The sequence below is a fragment of the Oncorhynchus tshawytscha genome, linkage group LG20 (genome assembly GCF_018296145.1).
Source record: "Oncorhynchus tshawytscha isolate Ot180627B linkage group LG20, Otsh_v2.0, whole genome shotgun sequence".
In the NCBI taxonomy this organism is placed as follows: Eukaryota; Metazoa; Chordata; class Actinopteri; order Salmoniformes; family Salmonidae; genus Oncorhynchus; species Oncorhynchus tshawytscha.
In genome coordinates, this window is record NC_056448.1 from 8,574,417 (window position 1) to 8,597,513 (window position 23,097).

The 23,097-nt window shown below is 42.7% G+C and overlaps 1 protein-coding gene across 2 annotated transcripts; it reads left to right on the top strand.

The window, feature by feature from the left end:
* Window positions 1–4,496: 4,496 nt before the first annotated feature.
* Window positions 4,497–22,671, top strand: LOC112219635 (kinesin-like protein KIF2A). Of its 2 annotated transcripts, none has more exons than XM_024381076.2 (20): window positions 4,497–4,679; window positions 6,894–6,988; window positions 7,902–8,030; window positions 8,172–8,226; window positions 8,943–9,074; window positions 9,575–9,675; window positions 12,505–12,600; window positions 12,728–12,785; window positions 12,922–13,084; window positions 13,339–13,429; window positions 13,557–13,620; window positions 13,731–13,822; window positions 13,958–14,100; window positions 14,297–14,612; window positions 15,086–15,153; window positions 15,397–15,528; window positions 17,109–17,253; window positions 18,108–18,209; window positions 20,073–20,208; window positions 20,543–22,671. In XM_024381076.2, exons 1-20 carry the CDS (start codon window positions 4,616–4,618, stop codon window positions 20,626–20,628), a joined length of 2,268 nt encoding a protein of 755 aa, XP_024236844.1. In that variant the 5' UTR covers window positions 4,497–4,615; the 3' UTR covers window positions 20,629–22,671. The 2 variants fall into 2 exon arrangements, with proteins under 2 accessions (XP_024236844.1, XP_024236845.1); XM_024381077.2 differs by having other exon boundaries at window positions 15,397–15,498.
* Window positions 22,672–23,097: the final 426 nt, after the last annotated feature.

Genomic DNA, 23,097 nt, shown 5'->3' on the forward strand with positions numbered 1-23,097 from the left:
GATGCACAGTGGAAAAGTCTATTGTCACTTGTGTACATTTCATATACATGCCAGAGTTACTGACCATACATTTACATAATTTAGCAGATGCTAAACCCACAACCTTGCTGTTAGAAGCACCATGCTCTACCAACAGAGCCACTTGGGACCTGACTTAGACTAAGACATGACTGCAGCCCTGGATGGAGCCTAAGAGCAAGGCAGTTAACCCACTGTTCCTAGGCCGTCATTGAAAAAAAAAGTGTTCTTAACTGACTTGCCTAGTATAAAGGTAAAATAAAAAAATAAAAATAAAAATAAAGAGCGAGGCTATTACAGCCTGAGAGTGAGGCTTGTGCTGTTCAAGTGGAGAGTAGAGAGGAGGCTGGTTGAGGGGGAATTGAGCAATCTCCAAATCCTTCTCAGACCCCCTTCAAGGGATCTCCATATGCACTGTCTGCTTGCATCACAAATGATCCATGACTGCAAAATAGAGACTCCCAGCGATCCCTCCCTGCAGTACATGAAATATTGGTATGTACAATAATGTGAATGATCTCCAAATTACCTATGCATGGCAGGATGCTGTGAGCTGATGGGCTTACAGCTTACAGATGGGTCTTACAGCCCAACTGACGAATCAACTTGGGGAACAGTGATGATAATGTCATGAATATGACTTGGTACCAATGGTGTATTTGTTAAGTACTTCCTTTGATCATAAGGAAATTCATGTCCATTTATGATATTGTACACCCACTCACTTTACACACACACACACACACACACACACACACACACACACACACACACACACACACACACACACACACACACACACACACACACACACACACACACACACACACACACACACACACATCCCTCCTATAAACACACAAAGAACAATCATCAAACACCATTAAGCTGTACTGTGTCCTCATTGGTCCTATGGGATCCAAAGCAAACAGACAGAAAGTAGTCCCTCACTGCTGACAGCGAGGGACCTGGTTGCTGGGGAAACAGATAGGCCAGACCACGTTGGCCGACACCTTGGGGAATGGATGTGCCCTCTGGACTGACGGGCAGAGGGAGAGAGAGAGGCAGGGTGTGTGTGTGTATTTGAGAGAGAGAGAGAGAGAGAGAGAGAGAGAGAGAGAGAGAGAGAGAGAGAGAGGGGAGAGAGAGAGAGAGACAGAGAGAGGGGGGCAGCTTAATTAATCTTTTGGAAAGGATGGTGGTTCTGTCCGTGTAGAAGTGACAGCTGCCGCTCAGGGCTGGTTATAGGAGGGACTGTGTTACTGCTGCTTGCTTCCCTAACAGATGTCTTATTTATATATATAAAATATATTGTCACATACACCAGATAAATGTTTTGTTTTACAGGGTCAGGAGCAAATTAGGGTTAAGTGCCTTGCTCAAGCGTACATACTGTAGACAGATGTGTTCATCTGGTTGGCTCAGGTATTTGAACCAGACCCATTCAGTTACTGTCCCAACACTCTAACCGCTAGGCTGGGAGTCACTGTAAATGCACCATCATCATCCACAGAGTGACTAACAGTGTGTTCGGTTGTGGCTGTTTGGCCTATATTAATGAGTGGTATTAGATTTACAACAGCTCAAAACTATCCAGCAACTCACCAAACTATAGTTTTCTTCAGCAACAAAAAGTGAAACGTGAAATACAACATGTGAAATACAAGTAATGGACCTGTTTATATACTTTCAAAATGCATCCCCCTGTTCTCACTTTCTGGGCGGAATCTCCCAATCAGATACAGTGTATGTGAGAATAGGATGCATTTGTAAACTATTTAAACATGACCCAGGAGAGAGATGGCTCCTAGATGGCCCTCTGCTGCTGTGGTGTGGTCCAACGTGGGAATGACATGATCTGACTGCACTGCTCACAAAAACCCTGCACATACTTTATAGTAGCCCCATTCAACTTTCTCTTTTGTTGATCTTAACTTGATGAAAATAAGTATAGGTAATTATCCATTCCAACAGTCAATGTGAAAAGAGTTTAACTGTCGGTGGAAAACAACTTGATCTAGAAAAAATAGCTGTTTTTACGAAAATGTTGACTAGCCTGTGCAGCCGCTAGTGGCCGCTATGGATCTCCACTATCGTCAGGGCTTAAATTACCCTGCCGGTAACATACTCATGTCCCCCGATGACCGGTTTGTAATAAAAACATCCTCCATTCAGGCTTCAAAGGCATGGTGGCTAATGCTATTTCCTAATGCTACTTCCCGATGTTGCGCCCCATGTTTAGCCAGGGGTAAACAACCTGCTGATGTAACCTGATTGGCTGGACGCGGTGTGCAACATCCGGAAGTTGTGTGAAAATCCGAGAATGTCGTTGGAAAATTGTTTTTATTAAAACAGTACGCATATTTCCCCTGTTTTATTTTCGGCGGCACGCCATTAAAGCTAGATATGGAGGACACCGATGTCTTTGCAGCCTGAATTGAGGATGTGTTTGTACAGACCGGTCGAATGTAACGTTATATTACCAGCTGGTCACATTATGCCCAGATGATAGTGGAGATTCATTGCGTCCACTATAGCGGCTGAGCAGGCTACTTAATAACGACAGTTGTGGTATTGTTTTTTGTTGCTTACGCTACAATGTGATTCTTTGTAGCCCCTCATACGGAAAAACAATGGTGCATTCTGAGACCATGTGTGTAATGATGACTGCATCACTGATTGAGATGCAGACACATTGTTCCTCCCATGCAGCTGTTGCGAGGCACACAATATGGATCTAAAATACATATTTTCCAGACATTGACGTTAGATTCATTGTAGGTTCTGAATGAAAGGTGAAAAGACATCATTTATACAGGTGTTGAAAATACGTCTTGTTTTGGTAATTGATTCTATGGCCAAATTTCAACTGCACATACATTCTCAATGAAGTACGCATTGTGTCACACTAATATATATATATTTTTATCCATTTAATATAGGAAAGAGGGGCCAAGTAAAGATTGCAAAATATAATATTTATTATTGCTGTTATCTGTCACATACACTTATGTTAGCTTTTTCAAAAGAGCTTCAAAACTAGCAGCGATGATGTTCAAAGTAGTCCAACCCACAGAATAAACCAACAGACCACTTCAACTACAATAATGTTCTCAGTAACGGTTACAGAAATGTTTCACAAGTTTGAGCAGCACAGTACGGCACAGTTCAGTACAGTACAGTACGGTACAGGACAGTAGAGTTTTATTCACTAGAGTAGAGTACAGTAGTGTACATTACAGTACAGTTTAATTCAGTACTATACAGTATAGTTTAATTCAGTAGGGTACAGTACAATTTAGTTCAGTAGAGTACATTATACTGTACTGAACTATACTTTACTTTTGTCTACTGTGCTCTACTGCATTGTGCTGTACTATAGTATATTTGTGTATTCTTTACTGGACTGTAATGTAATCTACTATACTGCGATGACTAGCCTGGGCAGCCGGCTAGCCTGTACTGTGCTGTCAAAACTTGTGAAACATAGATGTCTATGATTGGTTCCTGTCTGGACCAATAATCAACATCCATGGATGTTGAAATCAAGGCCGATCCGGACTGCACCAAAAAAATACGTTGTGTCGGTCCGTGTTCAGTGGGTTTTCTGGATTTGGTTTTCAGAACAATAAAGTGCTGGTGAACAGAAGAGGAGATTAAAGGCCCAGTGCAGTAAAAAATATGTTTCCTGTGTTTTATATCATATTGTACAACAGCTGATGAAACGAACACTGTAAACGTGTGAACATGTTTTATCAATGCCCTTTCCTGACAGTTGCTGCTTGAAAATACAATCTACAATCTTGATGGTTAAAAATACAATTTTCTAATCAGCAGGCTTGCATGGGTGGGAGTTTCGGCTTTCTATGGTGACATCACCAGGCGGTAAATTGGTTAATAGACCAATACAAAGAGAGTTCTAAACCTCTCTGCCAATAACAGCTAGTTTTCAGTTTTACCCTCCCAACTCAGACTACTCCCAGACAGTCTTAGCAAAAGTCTTGCTTAATGGAAATATATTACAGTAAGGTACTTAATTATCACCTAGAAATGATTTGATACAGATTTTTTTTTTAAACGGCTGCATTGGGCCTTTAACATTTAAATCAAAACAGAGCATTCAACCATGTGTTAACATTTCTTTTTTTATGTATGAATTATTATCATATTTATGAATACATATAATAATTATTCGAATTATAAACATTTATAATAAAACATGTTATACTTATCGACTATTACTCAATCATTGGTTACACATCGTGAATTAAACACATTTATAGAATTAGTCCCGATAAGCCTCTTATTTTGCAATGAACACATTTAAGCATGCTGCTTTTTCACCCAATGGCACATCAGCAGAAAATCGCATAAATATAGCAAGTGTAGCTAGCTAGAAGACTAAGCAAAAATAAAATCCAACTCGCTTCTTGGATGCGTCTCCACTCTGATGGAGCGAGGTAGTCTATGCGCATGCGCACTGCTTCCTTCTATCCTCCTGACCTCCTCCCGGTTTCTCTTTTCTGCGGCGCGACTTGGTCCCCCTCCAATTAAACAAATACACACCCCATACTACAGCCATACACACACATGAGGGATGGCTGTCGCTGTCTTCGGAAAGATCCTCATCGGCATTTACGTGGAAATCAAAAGGAGTGATGGTAAGACAGAGAGATATCTCTCTCCTGCTCGTCCGCTAGCTAGCTAGATAAAGATGCATTTTTCATTGAGGCGCTGTCGCGTTAGCTACATCATCTTTGTTGCTTCAAGGCAGCGCCTAGCCAGTCAGGCAGGGTGCTGAGTTGGATACCTAGCCTATCAATGGCATAGAGATCTGTGCTCGGTACTAGACCCATTCTCATCCTACTGTCATGCTCCCTGTCTGACACAGCGGCAGTCAGTCAAATCGGTTATTATTACCTTGAATGGCGTAGCTATAGCCAGCTAGTTGTAGCCTTTACTCAATTACTGGGTGAAGCTAGCCGGCTGGCTAACAGGGATTAATGATTTATATTGGCAGGGATGCATCCACCTGTTCGGTTAAAGGCCGTGCTGGTTGCCTGGTAATGATACTGGATTCAGCCGTATATATCGTTTAGCGAACTGTCTGTGGGAATAGTCACAGAAGACCGTTTCTGAATCTGGGTTTACAGGAAACGTTGAATATGGCGATTCTCCTTTAAGCCTAGTCCTTAATCATGGCTCTGAGTTACATTATGTTACACGTACTACAGTGCCTTCAGAAAGTATTCATACTCCTTCATTTTTCCACATTTTGAAGCATTACAAAGTGGGATTAAAATTGATTTAATTAAGATTTTTTTGTCAACAATCTACAAAGGATACTCTGTAATGTCAACGTGGAATAAAAATTCTAACATTTGTGAAAAAATATGAAAACAATTGGTTGTTGATCATTGCTAGACAACCATTTTCAGTTCTTAGACTTTCAGGCCATAGATTTTAAGCTGATTTAAGTGAAGACTGTAACTCTGCCACTCAGGAACATTTACTGTCTTCATGGTAAGCAACTCCAGTTCAGATTTGGCCTTGAGTTTTTGTTTATTGTCCTGTTGAAAGATCTCCCAGTGTCTGGTGGAAAGCAGACTGAACCAGGGTTTCCTCTAGAATTTTCCATGTGCTTAGCTACATTCTGTTTGTTTTTTTAATCCTGAAAAACTCCCCAGTCCTTAACAATTTCAAGCATACCCATAACATGTTGCAGCCACCACTATGCTTGAAAATATGGAGAGTGGTACTCAGTAATGTGTTGTATTGGATTTGCCCAAAATATAACACTTTGTCTTCAGGACAAAAAGTGTATTGCTTTGCCACATTTCCTGCAGTAATTACTTTGGTGCTTTGTTGCAAACAGGATGCATGTTTTGGAATATTTTTATTCTGTACAGGGTTCCTTCTTTTCACTCTGTCAATTACGTTAGTATTGTTGAGTAACTACAATGTTGTTAATCCGTTATCAGTTTTCCCCCATTTCCTGTCATGTGTAATTGCGGGCTATTCTTTGGGTGCTGAAATCCATAGTTTTGGATAAAAACATATTTTTATGTGACATCGGAAGTCCAGTTCTCCCACACTAGTCGCCGCTTAACCCCATCGTAAATTGTTGAGTTTTAGTCGGCTAGCCACTGACTAACAATAGCCTACTAGCTACTTCTTTACATAGTAGTCCTTGCTAGTCTAAAGTGAGTAGTGTTCAGTTGCTATTTATTTAATCTCGTCTGCTCTATCTCCAGGGAAGGACTAGCAAAAGACACACGCTTAGTGATTCTGTAGCAATGAAACTGTCTTGTTTGATTTAATTAAATTATCTGCTCAACCAACTGTGTGACTGTATTTTTTTAATGTTTGTAGTAATTTGGGCTCATCCATAAGAGAAGAGCTTTAGCTATTTAGAATGAGACCCGACACATGACACTAGAAACATTATGGAAACAAACCATTTTGCATGTACGGTAACATAACAAAATGCCCTGAAGCAGTCAAATGTTGACATGCATGTGAAGCTTTTTTAAATGTCAACCAATCAGATCCAGGGTTATTGACACATCTGTTACTGAAGGCCTCTGCCCATACTGGCCGATTTTGCCTGGTCTCATCACCACCCTCTTTGGTCAGTGTGATGTAGTGAGTCGTGGTCATTGGCTGAATTTCAATAGCCAGAGTGTATGACCGTTATATTGAGGGACTAATATGGAGGGTTTGAGTCTATAACAGTCTACAACTGTTTTCTCCCATCTATGGCAGCCAGGACAAATCCATCATGTCATGTGGTCACAAATCCATCATGTCATGGTTCTCTAACCTGCAGGAGTCTACACTGAAGCTGGTATATGTTTATAACATGTTTCTTGCAGGTCGAATCCACCAGGCAATGGTCACATCACTGAATGAAGACAACGAGAGTGTCACGGTGGAATGGATAGAGAATGGAGATACGAAAGGGAAAGAGGTACTGTGTGTGTGTGTGTTTATGTGTGTTAATCAGTCATGTCTGACCCCCTATCAGCTTGTACCAGATGGAGCGGTGAAAGTTTTAGGACACAAAGCAAATCAGCTTGACTACGGATGCCTTTAAGTAGTTTGTGTGTGTGTGTGTGTGTGTTTGTTTGTGCGTGCGTGCCCTCCTTTCGGATTACACGTTTTAACATGGTAGCCTATTTCACTCTTAAATGTCACTGGTAAATTGTTAATCAATCTCACTGCACATGTGTGACATTCTTGTCTTTTCCTGAGTTAAGAGATTACTTTATTATTCCATATGAGATGTTCATTTGTCTTTGTTTTTTTTTTTCACCCAACCCCTCCGATATACACTGAGCGGACAAATCATTAGGAACACCTGCACTTTCGATGACATAGACTGACCAGGTGAATCCAGGGGAACGCTATGATCCCTTATTGATGTTACCTGTTAAATCCACTTGATCCGGTGTAGATGAAGGGGAGGAGACCGGTTAAAGGGGGGGTGAATGGCACACCTTTGAACATGTTATGGTAGTAGGTGCCAGGCACATTGGTTTGAGTGTGGGAAGAACTGCAACGCTGCTGGGTTTTTCACATTCAACAGTTTCCTGAGTGTAATAAGAATGGTCCACCATTCAAAGTACATCCAGCCAACTTGACACAAATGTGGGAAGCATTGGAGTCAACATGGGCCAGCATCTCTGTGGAACTCTTTCGACACCTTGTAGAGTCCTTGCCCCGAAGAATTTAGGCTGTTCTGAGGGTAAAAGGGGATGTAAACTCAATATTAGGAAGGTGTTCCTAATGTTTTGTACACTCAGTGTATATACATACACACATTAGGTTGGAGAGGCTGGAACAGAGTTTTAACATGTATGTTGCACCCTCTTCCCATGCAGATTGACCTGGAGAGCATATTTGCTCTGAACCCAGATGTGGCCCCTGAAGAGGAGGCAGTACAGAGTCCTGAGACCCCCCCTCCTGCCACCTCTATCGCCTCTGCTGCCAAACAAATCAAGCCACCCAAGGTCATTCTCTTATGGTGTACTGTGCTGTGGCCAAAAGCCATACGTCTGTACAGTATACTTTAATCATAGGAAAGTGTTGGCTATTTTCATGTGTCCCATTTGCTTCTTTACGTTCATATGGTATTCTTTTGTCTCTTGTAGAACCGACGAACAATAGCACCCCCCAAGACTGAAACCCCAGCAAGAGAAAACAGAGGCAAGGCAGCTTCAACAGAACTTTGATCTCCAAGTCTCCTCACGTTCCTGAGCAAAGACAAGACTTTTGAAGTCTGTCAACGCGAGACTACATCAGTGTCCCAAATGGCACCCTATTCCCTTTATGGTGCACTGCATTTCAACAGGGCCCATAGGGCTATGGTCAACTGCAGTGCACTATGCATGGAATAGGGTGCCATGTTGGGTGTACACTTGGTTTAACCAGGCTTGCTACATAACATCCTACTGACCCACTGTACCACGAGAGTAATAGATCTCTATTTCTGTTTCAATAGAAGCAACAGGTGTGCCATCTGTGAATACGTGGTGAAAATACCCCTCGGACACTGATATCTGGAGGGAGAGAGACAGAGAGATCAGTAGAGAGATAAAGAGAGACGAGAGAGGAAGAGCGAGACCTTGGTATCTGTAGAGAGAGAGAGAGAGATCTGTAGCAACAGTCGAAAATAGATAAATACACAGGTGGAAAGGAGAGAGAGGGTCTGGGGAGAGATAGCATATTCATGTCAAGATCATTTACTGACAAATCACCTGAGGGTGACCGATATGGGACTGTCATTACTCCTGTTCTGAATTTAAAAAGCCATCAATAAGAAGATGAGATGCCCAAAGACAATATGTCATGTACTAAATGTAAATGTACTAAACAAAATGTACATGTGTGACTAAAATGTCCTGTATGTTGTGTCTTTCCAGCTGCAGCGGTGGGGACTACGCGGGCCAGACCCAGTCAGATACAGCACCAGCAGAGCCAACCAGAACCACCCCCACCTGCAGCACTCACAGTCCTACAGACACAGCAAATGACACTACAACAGCAGCAGAACGGTAATACACACAGACACACTGCAGCTTTGTGTGGCTAAATAGTCCTGGTTATTGTGAAATACATGTGCCATGTTAACAACTAGTCGTTTTTGTTTGTTTGTTGTTGTTGTAAATCTCCGATTGGAGCTCTCTGCCGCGATGAGATGTGATGTTGAGTCTGGTGGGTTATGATGATGTGACACATGACCAGTGATCTAATGCGCCCAGGCAGACAGACAGGCCTATTAGCCCAGCTGTACTGCTGAGAGAACAGAGAGGCAGCCGGAGAATAGCTCTTTCACTGAGCTGCGCTCTATTCCGGCCGGCCGGGGGGATTTATTATGAGCTTATTGAATGTGTAGCTTAGCGCTCATGGTTTTTATCTTTTTGTGTGTATTTGCCTCTGAAGAGCTTTGAAGTATATTGAAATAGGGACAGTAGAAATGAAAATGGACCACTATTATACATTTATGCTAGATTCTTTTTTGATAATTGTGTTTTCCTACCCTGTACGGGTTCAGCGCGGCGGAAATCCAACTGTGTGAAGGAGGTGGAGAAACTGCAGGAGAAGCGAGAGAGAAGAAGGCTGCAACAACAGGAGCTGAGAGAGAAGAAGGCACAGGTAGGGTCACAGTTTTCTCACCCACAACCGCCCGACTACTGAATATGTGATAAAGTATAAATCTGATGCCTGCACCCAACCCTAACCCGCTAATATAGAAAATGCCTGTAGGCTACAGTCAGCAGAGACAGTGGAACAATCTTTTGACATGGGGTGAAGGATTTTCTTTTGCCTGATTGACAGTGTCTTGCAAAAGTATTCATCCCCCTTGGCGTTTTTCCTATTTTGTTGAAAAAATTATACAAAACGCCCCCCGGAAAAGTGATGCGTGCATATGTATTCACCCCCTTTCCTATGAAGCCCCTAAATAAGATCTGGTGCAACCAATTACCTTCAAAAGTCACATAATTAGTTAGATTGCACACAGGTAGACTTTATTTAAGTGTCATATGATCTGTCACATGATCTCAGTATATATACGCCTGTTCTGAAAGGCCCCAGAGTCTGCAACACCACTAAGCAAGGGGCACCACCAAGCAAGTGGCACCATGAAGACCAAGGAGCTCTCCAAACAGGTCAGGGACAAAGTAGTGGAGAAGTACAGATCAGGGTTGGGTTATAAAAAAATATCTGAAACTTTGAACATCCCACGGAGCACCATTAAATTCGTTATTCAAAAATGGAAAGAATATGGCACCACAACAAACCTGCCAAGAGAGGGCCGCTCACCAAAATTCACGGACCAGACAAGGAGAGCATTAATCAGAGAGGCAACAAAGAGACCAAAGATAACCCTGAATGAGCTGCAAAGCTCCACAGCGGAGATTGGAGTATCTGTTCATATGACCACTTTAAGCCGTACACTCCACAGAGCTGGCCTTTATGGAAGAATGGCCAGAAAAAAGCCATTGCTTAAAGAGAAAAATAAGCAAACACGTTTGGTGTTCGCCAAAAGGCATGAGGGAGACTTCCCAAACATATGGAAGAAGGTACTCTGGTCAGATGAGACTAAAATTGAGCTTTTTGACCATCAAGGAAAACGCAATGTCTAGCGCAAACTCAAAACCCCTCATCAACCTGAGAACATCATCCCCACAGTGAAGCATGGTGGTGGCAGCATCATGCCGTGGGGATGTTTTTCATCGGTAGGGACTGGGAAACTGGTCAGAATTGAAGGAACGATGGATGGTGCTAAATACAGGGAACTTCCAGGGGGAAACCTGTTTCAGTCTTCCAGAGATTTGAGACTGGGACAGAGGTTCACGTTCCAGCAGGACAATGACCCTAAGCATACTGCTAAAGCAACACTCAAGTGGTTTAAGGGGAAACATTTAAATGTCTTGGAATGGCCTAGTCAAAGCCCAGACTTCAATCCAATTGAGAATCTGTGGTATGACTTAAAGATTGCTGTACACAAGCGGAACCCATCCAATTTGAAGGAGCTGGAGCAGTTTTGCCTTGAAGAATGAGCAAAAATCCCAGTGGCTAGATGTGCCAAGCTTATTGAGACATACCCCAAGAGACTTACAGCTGTAATTGCTGTAAAAGGTGGCTCTACAAAGTATTGCCTTTGGGGGGATGAATAGTTATGCATGCTGAAGTTTTCTGTTTTTTTGTGTTATCGTTTGTTTCACAATAAAAAATATTTTGCATCTTCAAAGTAGTATGCATGTTGTGTAAATCAAATGATACAAACCCCCTCAAAATCCATTTTAATTCCAGGTTGTAAGACATCAAATTAGGAAAAATGCCAAGGGGGTGAATACTCGATTTTAAACACCTATCAGCAACAGGTGTGGTTTTGTAAATATTGTGTATGTTTCTGCTTATAATTTCTGACAATTTGGTAGGTTATTTGTTAGTTGACTCTTCTGTCAATATGTGTTGCCCTAGAAGACTAAATTTACCCTTGCTCACTAGAATAATGTCATAGATCGATAGAATGAATGCTTCAATCTAGTTGACACCGGTAACATTTTCTGTCTTTTCGGATTCTTTCGTGGAGCAAAGACGTTTAGGGACCGGGATAAAATGCAAAAAAAATAAAAACCGGTTTCCAAATGACATGTTTCATGTTTCTGATAAGATTTCAGTTTGACTTGGATGCATATTTTATGTGGTTGAAATACAATTATTATGTTATGCTAATAAAGATAGATACCGCCTGTAGAGGTGCTAACTGCACATTTGCATTCTCTCAAAATTTGTCTTACATTTGGTGTATCATTTTACTGCAAGAAATGCTTGATTCTGAAGGAGTTGATATTAAGGCTATGTGAGAGGTTATAGACCTACAGTCAGTGTCCAGATTTCACTTTCCATTTAACCCATCTGAACAGTAGGCTAAGTTCCCTTGACGTGCCACAGGCCCATTTTGAAGACCCCGTCTTGTGACTCTGGCGCCTCACAATCATCACTGCTGTCATCCTCTGTTACCACGTCACCAAATCTTTCCCAAACATGACTTTTCTGGCCCTCCCTTCGCTTTATTTTCATCTCTCCATTTCATAGCCTTTCTCTTATTGAATTAAAGTCCTACAGTGTCCTTTCTCCTCCGTAGATGACGTTAACTTTTTCTGTGCGTTCCCAAAAGCATTTTGTTTTTGGAGTGTAGTCTATTTGGCGCCTGTACAGTTAGGCCCTAAAGCTAAGGCTTGTGCACCAATGCCAGATAGCCTAAAATAATTCAAGAAAATCCTCAATGTAGCTTATAAGGTATAAATTGCACAAGAATGATACATTTATGGATTTTTTTATGCATTGTTTTTTCTTTATTCAACCTGCCCTTCCTCCACACAATATATCCGCGGGGACTGCGGTAACCCACGCATCATTAACACACACACACACACACACATACACACTGTTGACTGTGCCGTTCTCTCCCAGGAGGTAGATGTCACTGTGCCTAACTATGAGATCATGTGTATGATCAGAGACTTCAGAGCCAGTCTGGACTACAGGCCTCTAACCACCGCTGATCTGGTACGTTTTATATCTATATCTGTCTGCTAAAACTGCTTAGGCGCAGGTCTATTTTCATAGAGTGGTGACACGTCTTTGTTGGCCACTAACTAAATCATGTCTTGTATGACATTGTTTCAACTTTCAGATCGATGAGGAGCACAGGATATGTGTGTGTGTACGAGCACGGCCCCTCAATAAAAAAGGTACACATTTCATCAATCTAACGCAGGCACACCAACTTTCGGGTTACATGGTCTTTTACATGCAGAGGTTTAGCAGCAGCATAAGCATCGCACTCCTCACACATTCTCGTGGAAACATGATTCCCCCCCCCTCCAGAGTTGACTATGAAGGACCTGGATGTGATCACCATCCCCAGTAAGGACGTGGTGATGGTCCATGAGCCCAAGCAGAAGGTGGACTTGACCAGGTACCTGGAAAACCAGACCTTCCGCTTCGATTACACCTTTGACGACAGCGCAGACAACGACATGGTCTACCGGTAAGTTTCCCTTCTCAACTCCCAAGAGGTGATAGCGTCTGGTGCTGAGGTACGTTTTTCAAGAACACAAATGATCACGTGTACTGGGACGAATTCTAACTGGAGATGTGTGTCTGTGTCAACACTCCCGTTGACATAACACAGTTTATTTGAAAGTGTGAGTTGAAAGTATAATATTGTAATTTAGAGTATCTTTACTGTGATTTTGGGTGAACTATCTTTTCAAGTCAACCGTTCATTCCCCATGTCCCCAGGTTCACCGCCCGACCACTGGTGGAGACCATCTTTGAGAGGGGAATGGCCACCTGCTTCGCCTATGGACAGACAGGAAGTGGGAAAACGCATGTGAGTGGCACCGATGATGATCACTTCCCGCGCGTGTCGGCTAACACTTGACCGCTAACTTGATAATGCTGTAACCTAGCAACCTGTATCTAGCAATCCTAGATAAGCTCACTGCTTTCCCTTTCAGACAATGGGAGGAGACTTCTCTGGGAAGAACCAAGACTGTTCTAAAGGGATCTACGCACTGGCTGGTACGAACACTACACCGTATCTCTCTTTCTCTCTTTAGTTCAAAACATGCTCCTTCTGCGTGTTTGCGTGAAGCTGTGTCTCTTCAGTGAAACCCTTTCTCTCTTTGCAGCGAGAGACGTGTTTCTCATGCTGAAGAAGCCAAACTACAAGAAGTTGGACCTCAATGTCTATGCCACCTTCTTTGAGATCTACAGTGGGAAGGCAAGTGGAGTCACCACAATAAATGCATCTTCAAACCCCCTATATTGAACCGTGAAGCCTGGAGGGTGGCGACTGTGTTTATGTGACCGTGGTTGTGGTTGTGGCTCTGTACGTGTTTGTGTTGCGCTTCTCTAGGTGTTTGACCTGCTGAACCGGAAAGCCAAGCTGAGGGTTCTGGAGGATGGGAAGCAGCAGGTGCAGGTGGTGGGGCTGCAGGAGAGAGATGTCAAATGTACTGAAGACGTCCTCAAACTCATAGAGGTTGGAAACAGCTGCAGGTAAAACCACAGAGGGCGAGTAGGAGGGAGGGGTGAAGTGGGATGGTTTAATTGACTGGCGTTAACTTATTTTAAAGATCTGATATGGATGTTAATCCTGCCAGTCATTTCCTGCTGCTTTACTCTCCCTCCCTCCCCTCTCTATCATCTCTCGCTCATCCTCCTCTTCCACCCACCATCTCTCGCTCTTTCCCAGGACGTCAGGTCAGACCTCGGCCAACGCCCACTCGTCCCGTAGCCACGCTGTGTTCCAGATCATTCTGAGGCGGCGAGGGAAGATGCATGGCAAGTTCTCGCTGATCGACCTGGCGGGGAACGAGAGGGGGGCCGACACGTCCAGCGCTGACCGCCAGACTCGCCTGGAGGGAGCCGAGATCAACAAGAGCCTGCTGGCGCTCAAGGAGTGTATCAGAGCCCTGGGTCGGAACAAGCCCCACACCCCGTTCAGAGCCAGCAAGCTGACCCAGGTTCTCAGAGACTCCTTCATCGGGGAGAATTCCAGGACCTGCATGGTGAGATAATACTGTACATACATCTCCTTTAAAGTGACGATCAGCAGTTGAAACAATAACAATGGCGTTTTCTCCGCCCCGTTTCGCTAAAAAGCTGAGGGGTGGGGCTGGAGAAATGTAACCATTCTCAAATTCATAGACAGATCTGTGGATGCAAGGACTGACCATCCATGATATCAAAATGAGAGTTTAAACCATGTTTTGAGGTTATACAGTGTTTGTTTACATTTACTTTGTTTAGAGTAAAACAAGCTTATATTTTGGGTTCTGATGGGGTACTAAACTTGTGAAGTTATATTATTCATAATTATATATATAATTAATGTATAAGTCCAAAAATGGATGTAGCTACAGCAGATTGTCCCTTCAACACTTCCTGGTCTTCAGAACTGCCTGGTTCAATGTTTATTTATCAAGCACCAACGATTATGATGATTTTCTAACGATGTAGTAACTGTTATTTCCCCCCACAGATTGCCACTATATCTCCTGGAATGGCTTCCTGTGAAAACACTCTAAACACTCTGAGATACGCCAACAGGTGAGACCACGCTGACTGACTGTCTACATCTCACCAACAACTAATTACTAAGACTGTTGGTTGATAAGGGAGAAGTTTAATTCAAGTTGTCATTGCAGAATAACCTTCCCCCCCCTCTATCACGTCTCACTCCCTTTTCTTGATACGAGACAAATCATTTACCCTCTAATGTATGATCAGACCTTATCCTGACGGGATCTTCTCGGTCGCTTTGTGTGTGTGTCTCTCTCTCCCCCTCTCCAGAGTGAAGGAGTTTGGGATCAGCCCATCAGACATCCCCTTCTCCCAGCAGCAGGGTGGTGGAGGGGGGAGTCGTGCTGAGCTCTCCCCCACTAATACCTACGAGTACGATGATTTTCCCACCTCTCCCACCAGGTCTCTCCTCTCTACTAATCTCTTACCTACCGTACTTACTTCATCTTCTTTCGTTCCTATGTTTGTGATCTCCACTAGCTCACATACAAACCCATCCTCTGCCTGTCATTTGACTCCAGTGAGAGGTTACTCCTAACCGCAGATCTACGATCGGATGAACTGTAACCTTATAATAACTATAAGGCCAGTCAGGCCATAAAGAAAATATCGCTCTGATCCTGGACCAGGGGTTAGGGGTAACTTTTACCTACGCCTTTATTTTTTACTCCTAAGTACCCCTTTCATTGACTTAAGTGTTGCTGGCTACAAACCTGCACGGCCAAAGAGTTTTTCAGCTTGTTTCCGGTTTTTTCTTCTTCATTTATATAATTTATTTAAAAGGTCCCGAACAGTCATTCTGATTCCCATGTAAAATAGCCTTTTGAGTGACTAAAATATCACCCATAATATTTGTTTTGAATAGAAATGCTTCAAATTGTAGAACATTTTATTTTTTTCTCGTGGCTAACTACCAGGAAGTTTGAAAAGACAGGCTAAGTGGACGGGGAGCTAATATTCATGAGCTCGCCTTGACTGACAGCTCTTTGAAGCACCTCTGTTAAGCAACTTGGATGCAGTGAGCAGTTTAGCAGTAAAATCATCTCAAGAATATTTGGTGATACACAAAGCAGCTCAAACGACATTGAATTTGCATCAATTATTTAATCATTGCATCAATGATTTTTATACATCTCCTGTTTGGCATGTATCTTGTGATATGGTTCACAGCAGCACTGACGGATGTGTTAAAATGACAACTGCGTCAGCGTTTTGAACGACCCCCCTTTTGTTCCATGCTGGCCGAATACCTAGCTAGCCAGTAACTAGCTAACACCAGACATATAAGTATCTTTGCCATAGATTAATAGGTTAAACTCTTAATTATGTTTGCTGACAACCTACAGATTTTGACACCAGTTGAGTAGTTATCTAGCTATATAAATCACGCCTCTCTTAAAATACGCCTTCTCCGATGTTGGTTACAAGGCAGTACTTATTTAAATTAAATAAGAGAATATCATGTTACCATTGGTGTATTAAAATGAGAGAGTAAGGGTGATGTCACCCTAAACCCTTATTAATCCCGCCGCCTGAATCCAAGTGTTTGACATGGTGGAGGGGACCAGTAACTTTATGATCAAACTTTATCAATGTAGAAGCGACAGTCATTTTTCACACTTTGATCTGATTTTATTCAAATATCATGCATTTCATGAAAAACATGATTTTGACTGTTCATGACCTTTAACCTTCAGTTTCAGTGTCATTGCTGAATTGTGGCATGCTTATATGTTTAACTCTTTCATACATTAATTTCAGAAGCAGTTTTTTGGTTTTTCATGTTTTTCTTTCCCAGCTTGTCCTTCACACTCCTGCCTAAGAATGACTCCATTCGTTCCCATTGTTTCATTGACTGTTTTAACCAATCAAAAGGTCAGATCATGCGGTCAGGGAAAACTACTAATGTGTGTGCTTGCGTTTGTGTGCGCGTACATGTGTGCTCTTGTGTGTCTGTGTGTGGTGTTTGTGTGCATCGACAGGGTGAAGGAGCTGACGGTGGACCCAGGGGTGATGATGGAGGGGCGGGGAGGACACAGCGTCACCCAGCTAGAGGTCCTGGAGGCTCAGTGGGGGGTCGGCAGCTCCCCTCAGAGGGATGACCTCAAACTGCTCTGTGAACAAAACGTAAGAAAACACACACACATACACCTACTGTCCAGTTACCCCTGTATAGTGCCCTCCACTAATATTGGCACCCTTGGCAAATATTAGCAAAACGGCCTGTGAAAAAAAAGGTATTTGCTGTTTATCCTCTTGGTCTTTCATTTTAAATATTTTTCTCAGAAACATATGTGCCACAATTATTGGCACCCCTAGAAATTCTCATGAGTAAAATCTAACTGAAGTATATTCCCATTCAAATGTTATGTTTTTAAGTTCACCTGAGTGATTAGGAACACGTAAGTGGTAAGCCATGACTTCCTGTTTCAATGGGGTATAAATATGAGGTGACACACAGGCCAAGTTCCCATAGTCATCCATCACTATGGGAAAGACCTGAGAATACAGTAATGATGTGCGACAAAAGGTTGTTAGCTGCACAAATCAGGAAATGGCTATAAGAAAATACCTTAAAACGGTTGAAACGCCCATTTCCACGATCAGGGCAATAATTAAGACGTTTAAAGCAGCTGGAGATGTTAACAATCGGCCTGGAAGAGGACGTGTGTCTATATTGACCCCACACACATTGAGGAGGATGGTTAAAGTGGCCCAAAAAAACTCCCAAGCATCACAGCTGGAGAATTTTTTTCATAGCCCGTTTTGCTCATATTTACCAAGGTTTAGTGGAGGGCACTACATACTGGCTTATACACTGATTTGACTGTCAAATAAAAAGGGTGTGGTTCTTCAGAGTATTCTTTTCTCTGTTCTCTTTTTTTTCTCTCCATCTCTCTTTCTTCTCTTTCTTTCTCTTTATCCTTCTCTCTCACCCCTCCCTCCATTGGCGTCTCTCTCTCTCCCCCTCTCCTCTCCAGGAAGAGGAGGTGTCCCCCCAGCTCTTTACCTTTCATGAGGCTGTGTCTCAGCTGGTGGAGATGGAGGAACAGGTGCTGGAAGACCACCGAGCTGTGTTTCAGGTACACACACACACATATAGTTCAGAGTAGGGCTGCACAATTAATCAAATTGCCATCGAAATTGCAATTTTAACATGTGCAAAATCCATATGGCAAGGGATCCATATTGCATACAATATGTTGAAATGCCATTCAGCTGCGTAATGTCCGTGTTTATAGTTTATTCCGTTTGTTGTCTCCTTTCTGCTCTTGTGGCTGCTTACCACACACAACAAGCCTTGCAACATGTCACTTGATCAGCACAGTTCCTTCTCCTTGCTGTTAGATTCACTAAGTTTTCATGCTGTTTTAGGTCAAATGCAGACAACAGATTGTTCCAAACAAGAACAATGCTTCTTTGCACTTTGCTTCTTAATAAACTCAGCAAAAAAAGAAACGTCCTCTCACTGTCAACTGCGTTTATTTTCAGCAAACTTAACATGTGCAAATATTTGAATGAACATAACAAGATTCAACAACTGGGACATAAACTGAACAAGTTCCACAGACATGTGACTAACAGAAATTGAATAATGTGTCCCTGAACAAAGGGGGGGTCAAAAGTAACAGTATCTGCTGTGGCCACCAGCTGCGTTAGGTACTGCAGTGCATCTCCTCCTCATGGACTGCAGCAGATTTGCCAGTTCTTGCTGTGAGATGTTAGCCCACTCTTCCACCAAGGCACCTGCAAGTTACCGAACATTTCTGGGGGGAATGGCCCTAGCCCTCACCCACAGATCCAACAGGTCCCAGACATGCTCAATGGGATTGAGATCCGGGCTCTTCGCTGGCCATGACAGAACACTGACATTCCTGTCTTGCAGGAAATCACGCACAGAACGAGCAGTATGGCTGTTGGCATTGTCATGCTGGAGGGTCATGTTAGGATGAGCCTGCAGGAAGGTTACCACATGAGGGGGGAGGATGTCTTCCCTGTAAAGCACAGCATTGAGATTGCAATGACGACAAGCTCAGTCCGATGATGCTGTGACCCTCCAAATCGATCCCGCTCCAGAGTACAGGCCTCGGTGTAACGATCATTCCTTTGACGATAAACGCAAATCCGACCATCACCCCTGGTGAGACAAAACCGCAACTTGTCAGTGAAGAGCACTTTTTGCCAGTCTTGCCTGGTCCAGCGACGCTGGGTTTGTGCCCATAGGCAACGTTGTTTCTGGTGAGGACCTACCTTACAACAGGCCTTACAAGCCCTCAGTCCAGCCTCTCTCAGCCTATTGCGGACAGTCTGAGCGCTGATGGAGGGATTGTGCTGTTCCTGGTGTAACTCAAGCAGTTGTTGTTGCCATCCTGTACCTATCCCGCAGGTGTGATATTCGGATGTACCGATCCTGTGCAGGTGTTGTTACACGTGGTCTGCCACTGCGAGGACGATCAGCTGTCCGTCCTATCTCCCTGTAGCGCTGTCTTAGGCGTCTCACAGTACGGACATTGCAATTTATTACCCTGGCCACATCTGCAGTCCACATGCCTCCTTGCAGCATGCCTAAGGCACATCCACGCAGATGAGCAGGGACCCTGGTCATCTCTCTTTGGTGTTTTTCAGAGTCAGTAGAAAGGCCTCTTTAGTGTGCTACGTTTTCATAACTGGGACCTTAATTGCCTATCGTTTGTAAGCTGTTTGTGTCTTAAGGACCGTTCCACAGGTGCATGTTCATTAATTGTTTATGGTTCATTGAACAAGCATGGGAAACAGTGTTTAAACCCTTTACAATGAAGATCTGTGAAGTTATTTGGATTTTCACAAATTATCTTTGAAAGACAGGGTCCTGAAAAAGGGACGTTTTCTTTTTTTGCTGAGTTTATAAATTAGTTCAGAGTAGGAGTTTCATTCTCTGTGTGTGTTCCCGTCTGTGTCCGGTGCAGGAGTCTATCCGCTGGCTGGAGGATGAGAAGGTTCTGTTGGAGATGACAGAGGAAGTGGACTATGACGTAGACTCCTACGCCACGCAGCTAGAACAGATCCTGGATCAGAAGATAGACATCCTCATTGAGCTCAGAGGTAATGTGGGATTCTAATAACCGATTCTAGATCAGAACTAAGCAATCATTAAATGAATTGTGATTCATGTCATGTTATTTGGAAGTAAGAAACAAGATGACATTTCATAGCATATGTTACTGATTATATCTAAGCCTCTACCTTCTCTTCCTTTCCATCCTCCCTCCTTTCCTCCCATCTCCCCTATTTCCCCCTCCTTTCCTCCCCTCTCTCCCCCTCCTTTCCTCCCCCTCCCTCTCCTCCACTCTCTCCCCCTCCTCTCTTCCCTCCTTTACGCCCCTCTCTCCTCCCATCTCTCTTCCCTTCTTTCTTTCCCTCTCCCTTCCTCTCTCAGACAAAGTGAAGGGTTTCCGTTCTACGCTCCAGGAAGAGGAGCAGGCGAGCAAACAGATCAACCCCAAGAGGCCTCGCGCTCTTTAGACACACACATTCAAACACACACGTGTACGTACACACGTCACTAATCTCAACACTTAACTGGAACCCTCTGACATTAAGGCTACTTGAGACTGTCATAAGCATGACATAACTGATGTCCTTAGCCATGGTCTCTAAAAGATGGTCGGGGCCCATTGCGGTACTGGGTTTTGGATATCTAAATGTGGGTTGTGGCCTAAAGCATTGTTTCATTTGTCCAGAGAGGCATATTGACATTTAAAGGCATTAAAAGAAATAGGAGGTCACAGCACAAAACATCTGGAAACAACTGTACAAGCAAATTATTTAGTAATTTGTTTAGACCTAAATAAGATCCATGCTATGATGTATTTTATGATTGAAGGATCATGAGGTGTTGCCCTATTCTCTATGTACAGGCTCTCATTGCTGCTTGTAAATATCCTCCATCCATCCATTTATCCATCTGTTAAACCGAGGACAGATTCTCTCTTATTTCCATGTATGTACATGGGTAATGTATCTATGTGGTGAAACAACTATTGACAGATTTTCATTTAAACAAAGATGCACCTTTTTATAAGACAAACTGTAAGATATGATCGATTTTACCTCCAGCCAATTTTAAGAATCAAAACAACGTATTTATTTAGTAACTTAACTACCGTCCGTATTCAATCATGCTCCTGGAGAGCTTTAGTGTGTGCAGGCTTTCTTTCCAGCACGAACACACCTGACTCAACAAATCAACAAGACCGTGATCAGCTGAATTAGATGTGTTAGTGCTAGGTTGGGGCAAAAGCCTGCACACACTGTATTCAACTCTCCAGGACCAAGAGCAACAAACACTGATTTAGTAGGAAATATATTTCTGACCACCTGTTCTGATCATGTAGCCTATATAGGTTGAGGAAGTGATAATGTGTTGGTCTGGGAGCCAACCAGATGCATGCATGCACAAACCAGCTGTGATTGTACTTTATTGGAGTTGTTGAATACTCATTTCTGTTTGGCTTGAAGGGCATTCTAGAGCGTGCATTATTTCCCCATAACACACGGTGTATCTGCACGGTAAAATTCAATGGCTATAGTTCATTCTTACGTGTTCTATGTTTGAGCTGCTTTTGGAAGCAAAAGTCGAATTGAAAACATTATTGGCATTGTTGAATTGGATTTTCATAACTGTAAGCTAGGACTGATGGTTTGTTGTGCTAAACTAGCGAGTATGTTTGTTTGGTTACCAAGGCAACTACTGCAGCTCTCTAGTAAAACTTGCTAGCTACTTCAGTGGATGTTGAACACATTTCCAGCGTCAAATTTGTTAAATTATAACCATTGTATGAAAGGGATAATAAACTCGAGCTCTATGCGTTCTCTGGAAAATAATGCAACTCCGTGGAAGGTCAGTTCCACTCCGCTAGCGCGTTATTTTCCACAGAACGCATAGCCCCTTGTTGATTATCTCTTACATAAACCTACTGCACACTCGTGTGCTACTGTACATAAATGCACTACTCTTTACGACCTTCTCCAACAGTGTTTTCCCAACCATTTCTTAGGCAAGGTGTGCCACCCTTCACGTCTAAAAAGACTGGTTGAAATGTTCAGTGGCTTCAACCTTCTGATGTTTTTGAGGGACATTGTGCCCCTCCTAAGAATATTGGGGAAACACTGTCGTACAAATGCTTCTAATGACTAGCTTGTATAAAACTGCTCTGTGTTACTTGCTAGGATAAATATTTATATGTACCAACCTGCCTCTTAACAAGCCCAGTCGCAGTTGTATCTGTCCGTTCTGTTTACAAGGCAATCAATGTGCTATTAACTGAAGAAATACCCTCGTACTATGAATCTTGTAAAAAAGTATCTTTTCTCCCCCCATCCCATTTTAAAGTTGTTTATAAAAGGGAATATAGAGGTGCAGATGTATAGTGATGAAAAGGACTGAGTTTGGACCTAGCTGCTGCAGTGTAACTAGAACTTGACTACGGTACCTTAAGATAATTGATGTGTGCATCAGATGTAACTGCCTGGCTTAAAGAATAAAGAACCACCTGACTGACTGCACCTTCTGCTGTATGTGTTCTGACAAGAATTATTCAGACGTTGACATCCTTACAGACCACAATCTCCAGTCACAACAATTGTATGTATTTTTTTTGGGGTGGTAGGCTAACTTTATTTTAACATATACAGTGCCTATAGAATGTCTACACCTTGGAACTTTTTTCACATTTTGGTGGTTTACAAAGTGGGATTGAAATTAATTTAATTGCATTTTTTTCCCATTGATCTACATAATACTCCATAATGTCAAAGGAACATAAAAAAAAACAGTTTTACAAATGAAATAACTAAAATATAGTGGTTGCATTAAGTATTCACCCCCTTTGTTTAGACAAGCCTAAATTAGTTCAGAAGTAAAATAACAACAAAAAGTTATATGGTCTCACTCTGTAAAATAATAGGGGTTGACATGATTTCTGAATGACT

Bases quoted from the DNA above. Each gene is read 5' to 3' on its own strand.
- LOC112219635 (XM_024381076.2), top strand. From the start codon at position 4,616: ATGGCTGTCGCTGTCTTCGGAAAGATCCTCATCGGCATTTACGTGGAA. The intron at 9,676-12,504 runs GTAGGGTCACAG...GTTCTCTCCCAG, and splicing joins TGAGAGAGAAGAAGGCACAG to GAGGTAGATGTCACTGTGCC. The intron at 18,210-20,072 runs GTACACACACAC...TGTCCGGTGCAG, and splicing joins ACCACCGAGCTGTGTTTCAG to GAGTCTATCCGCTGGCTGGA.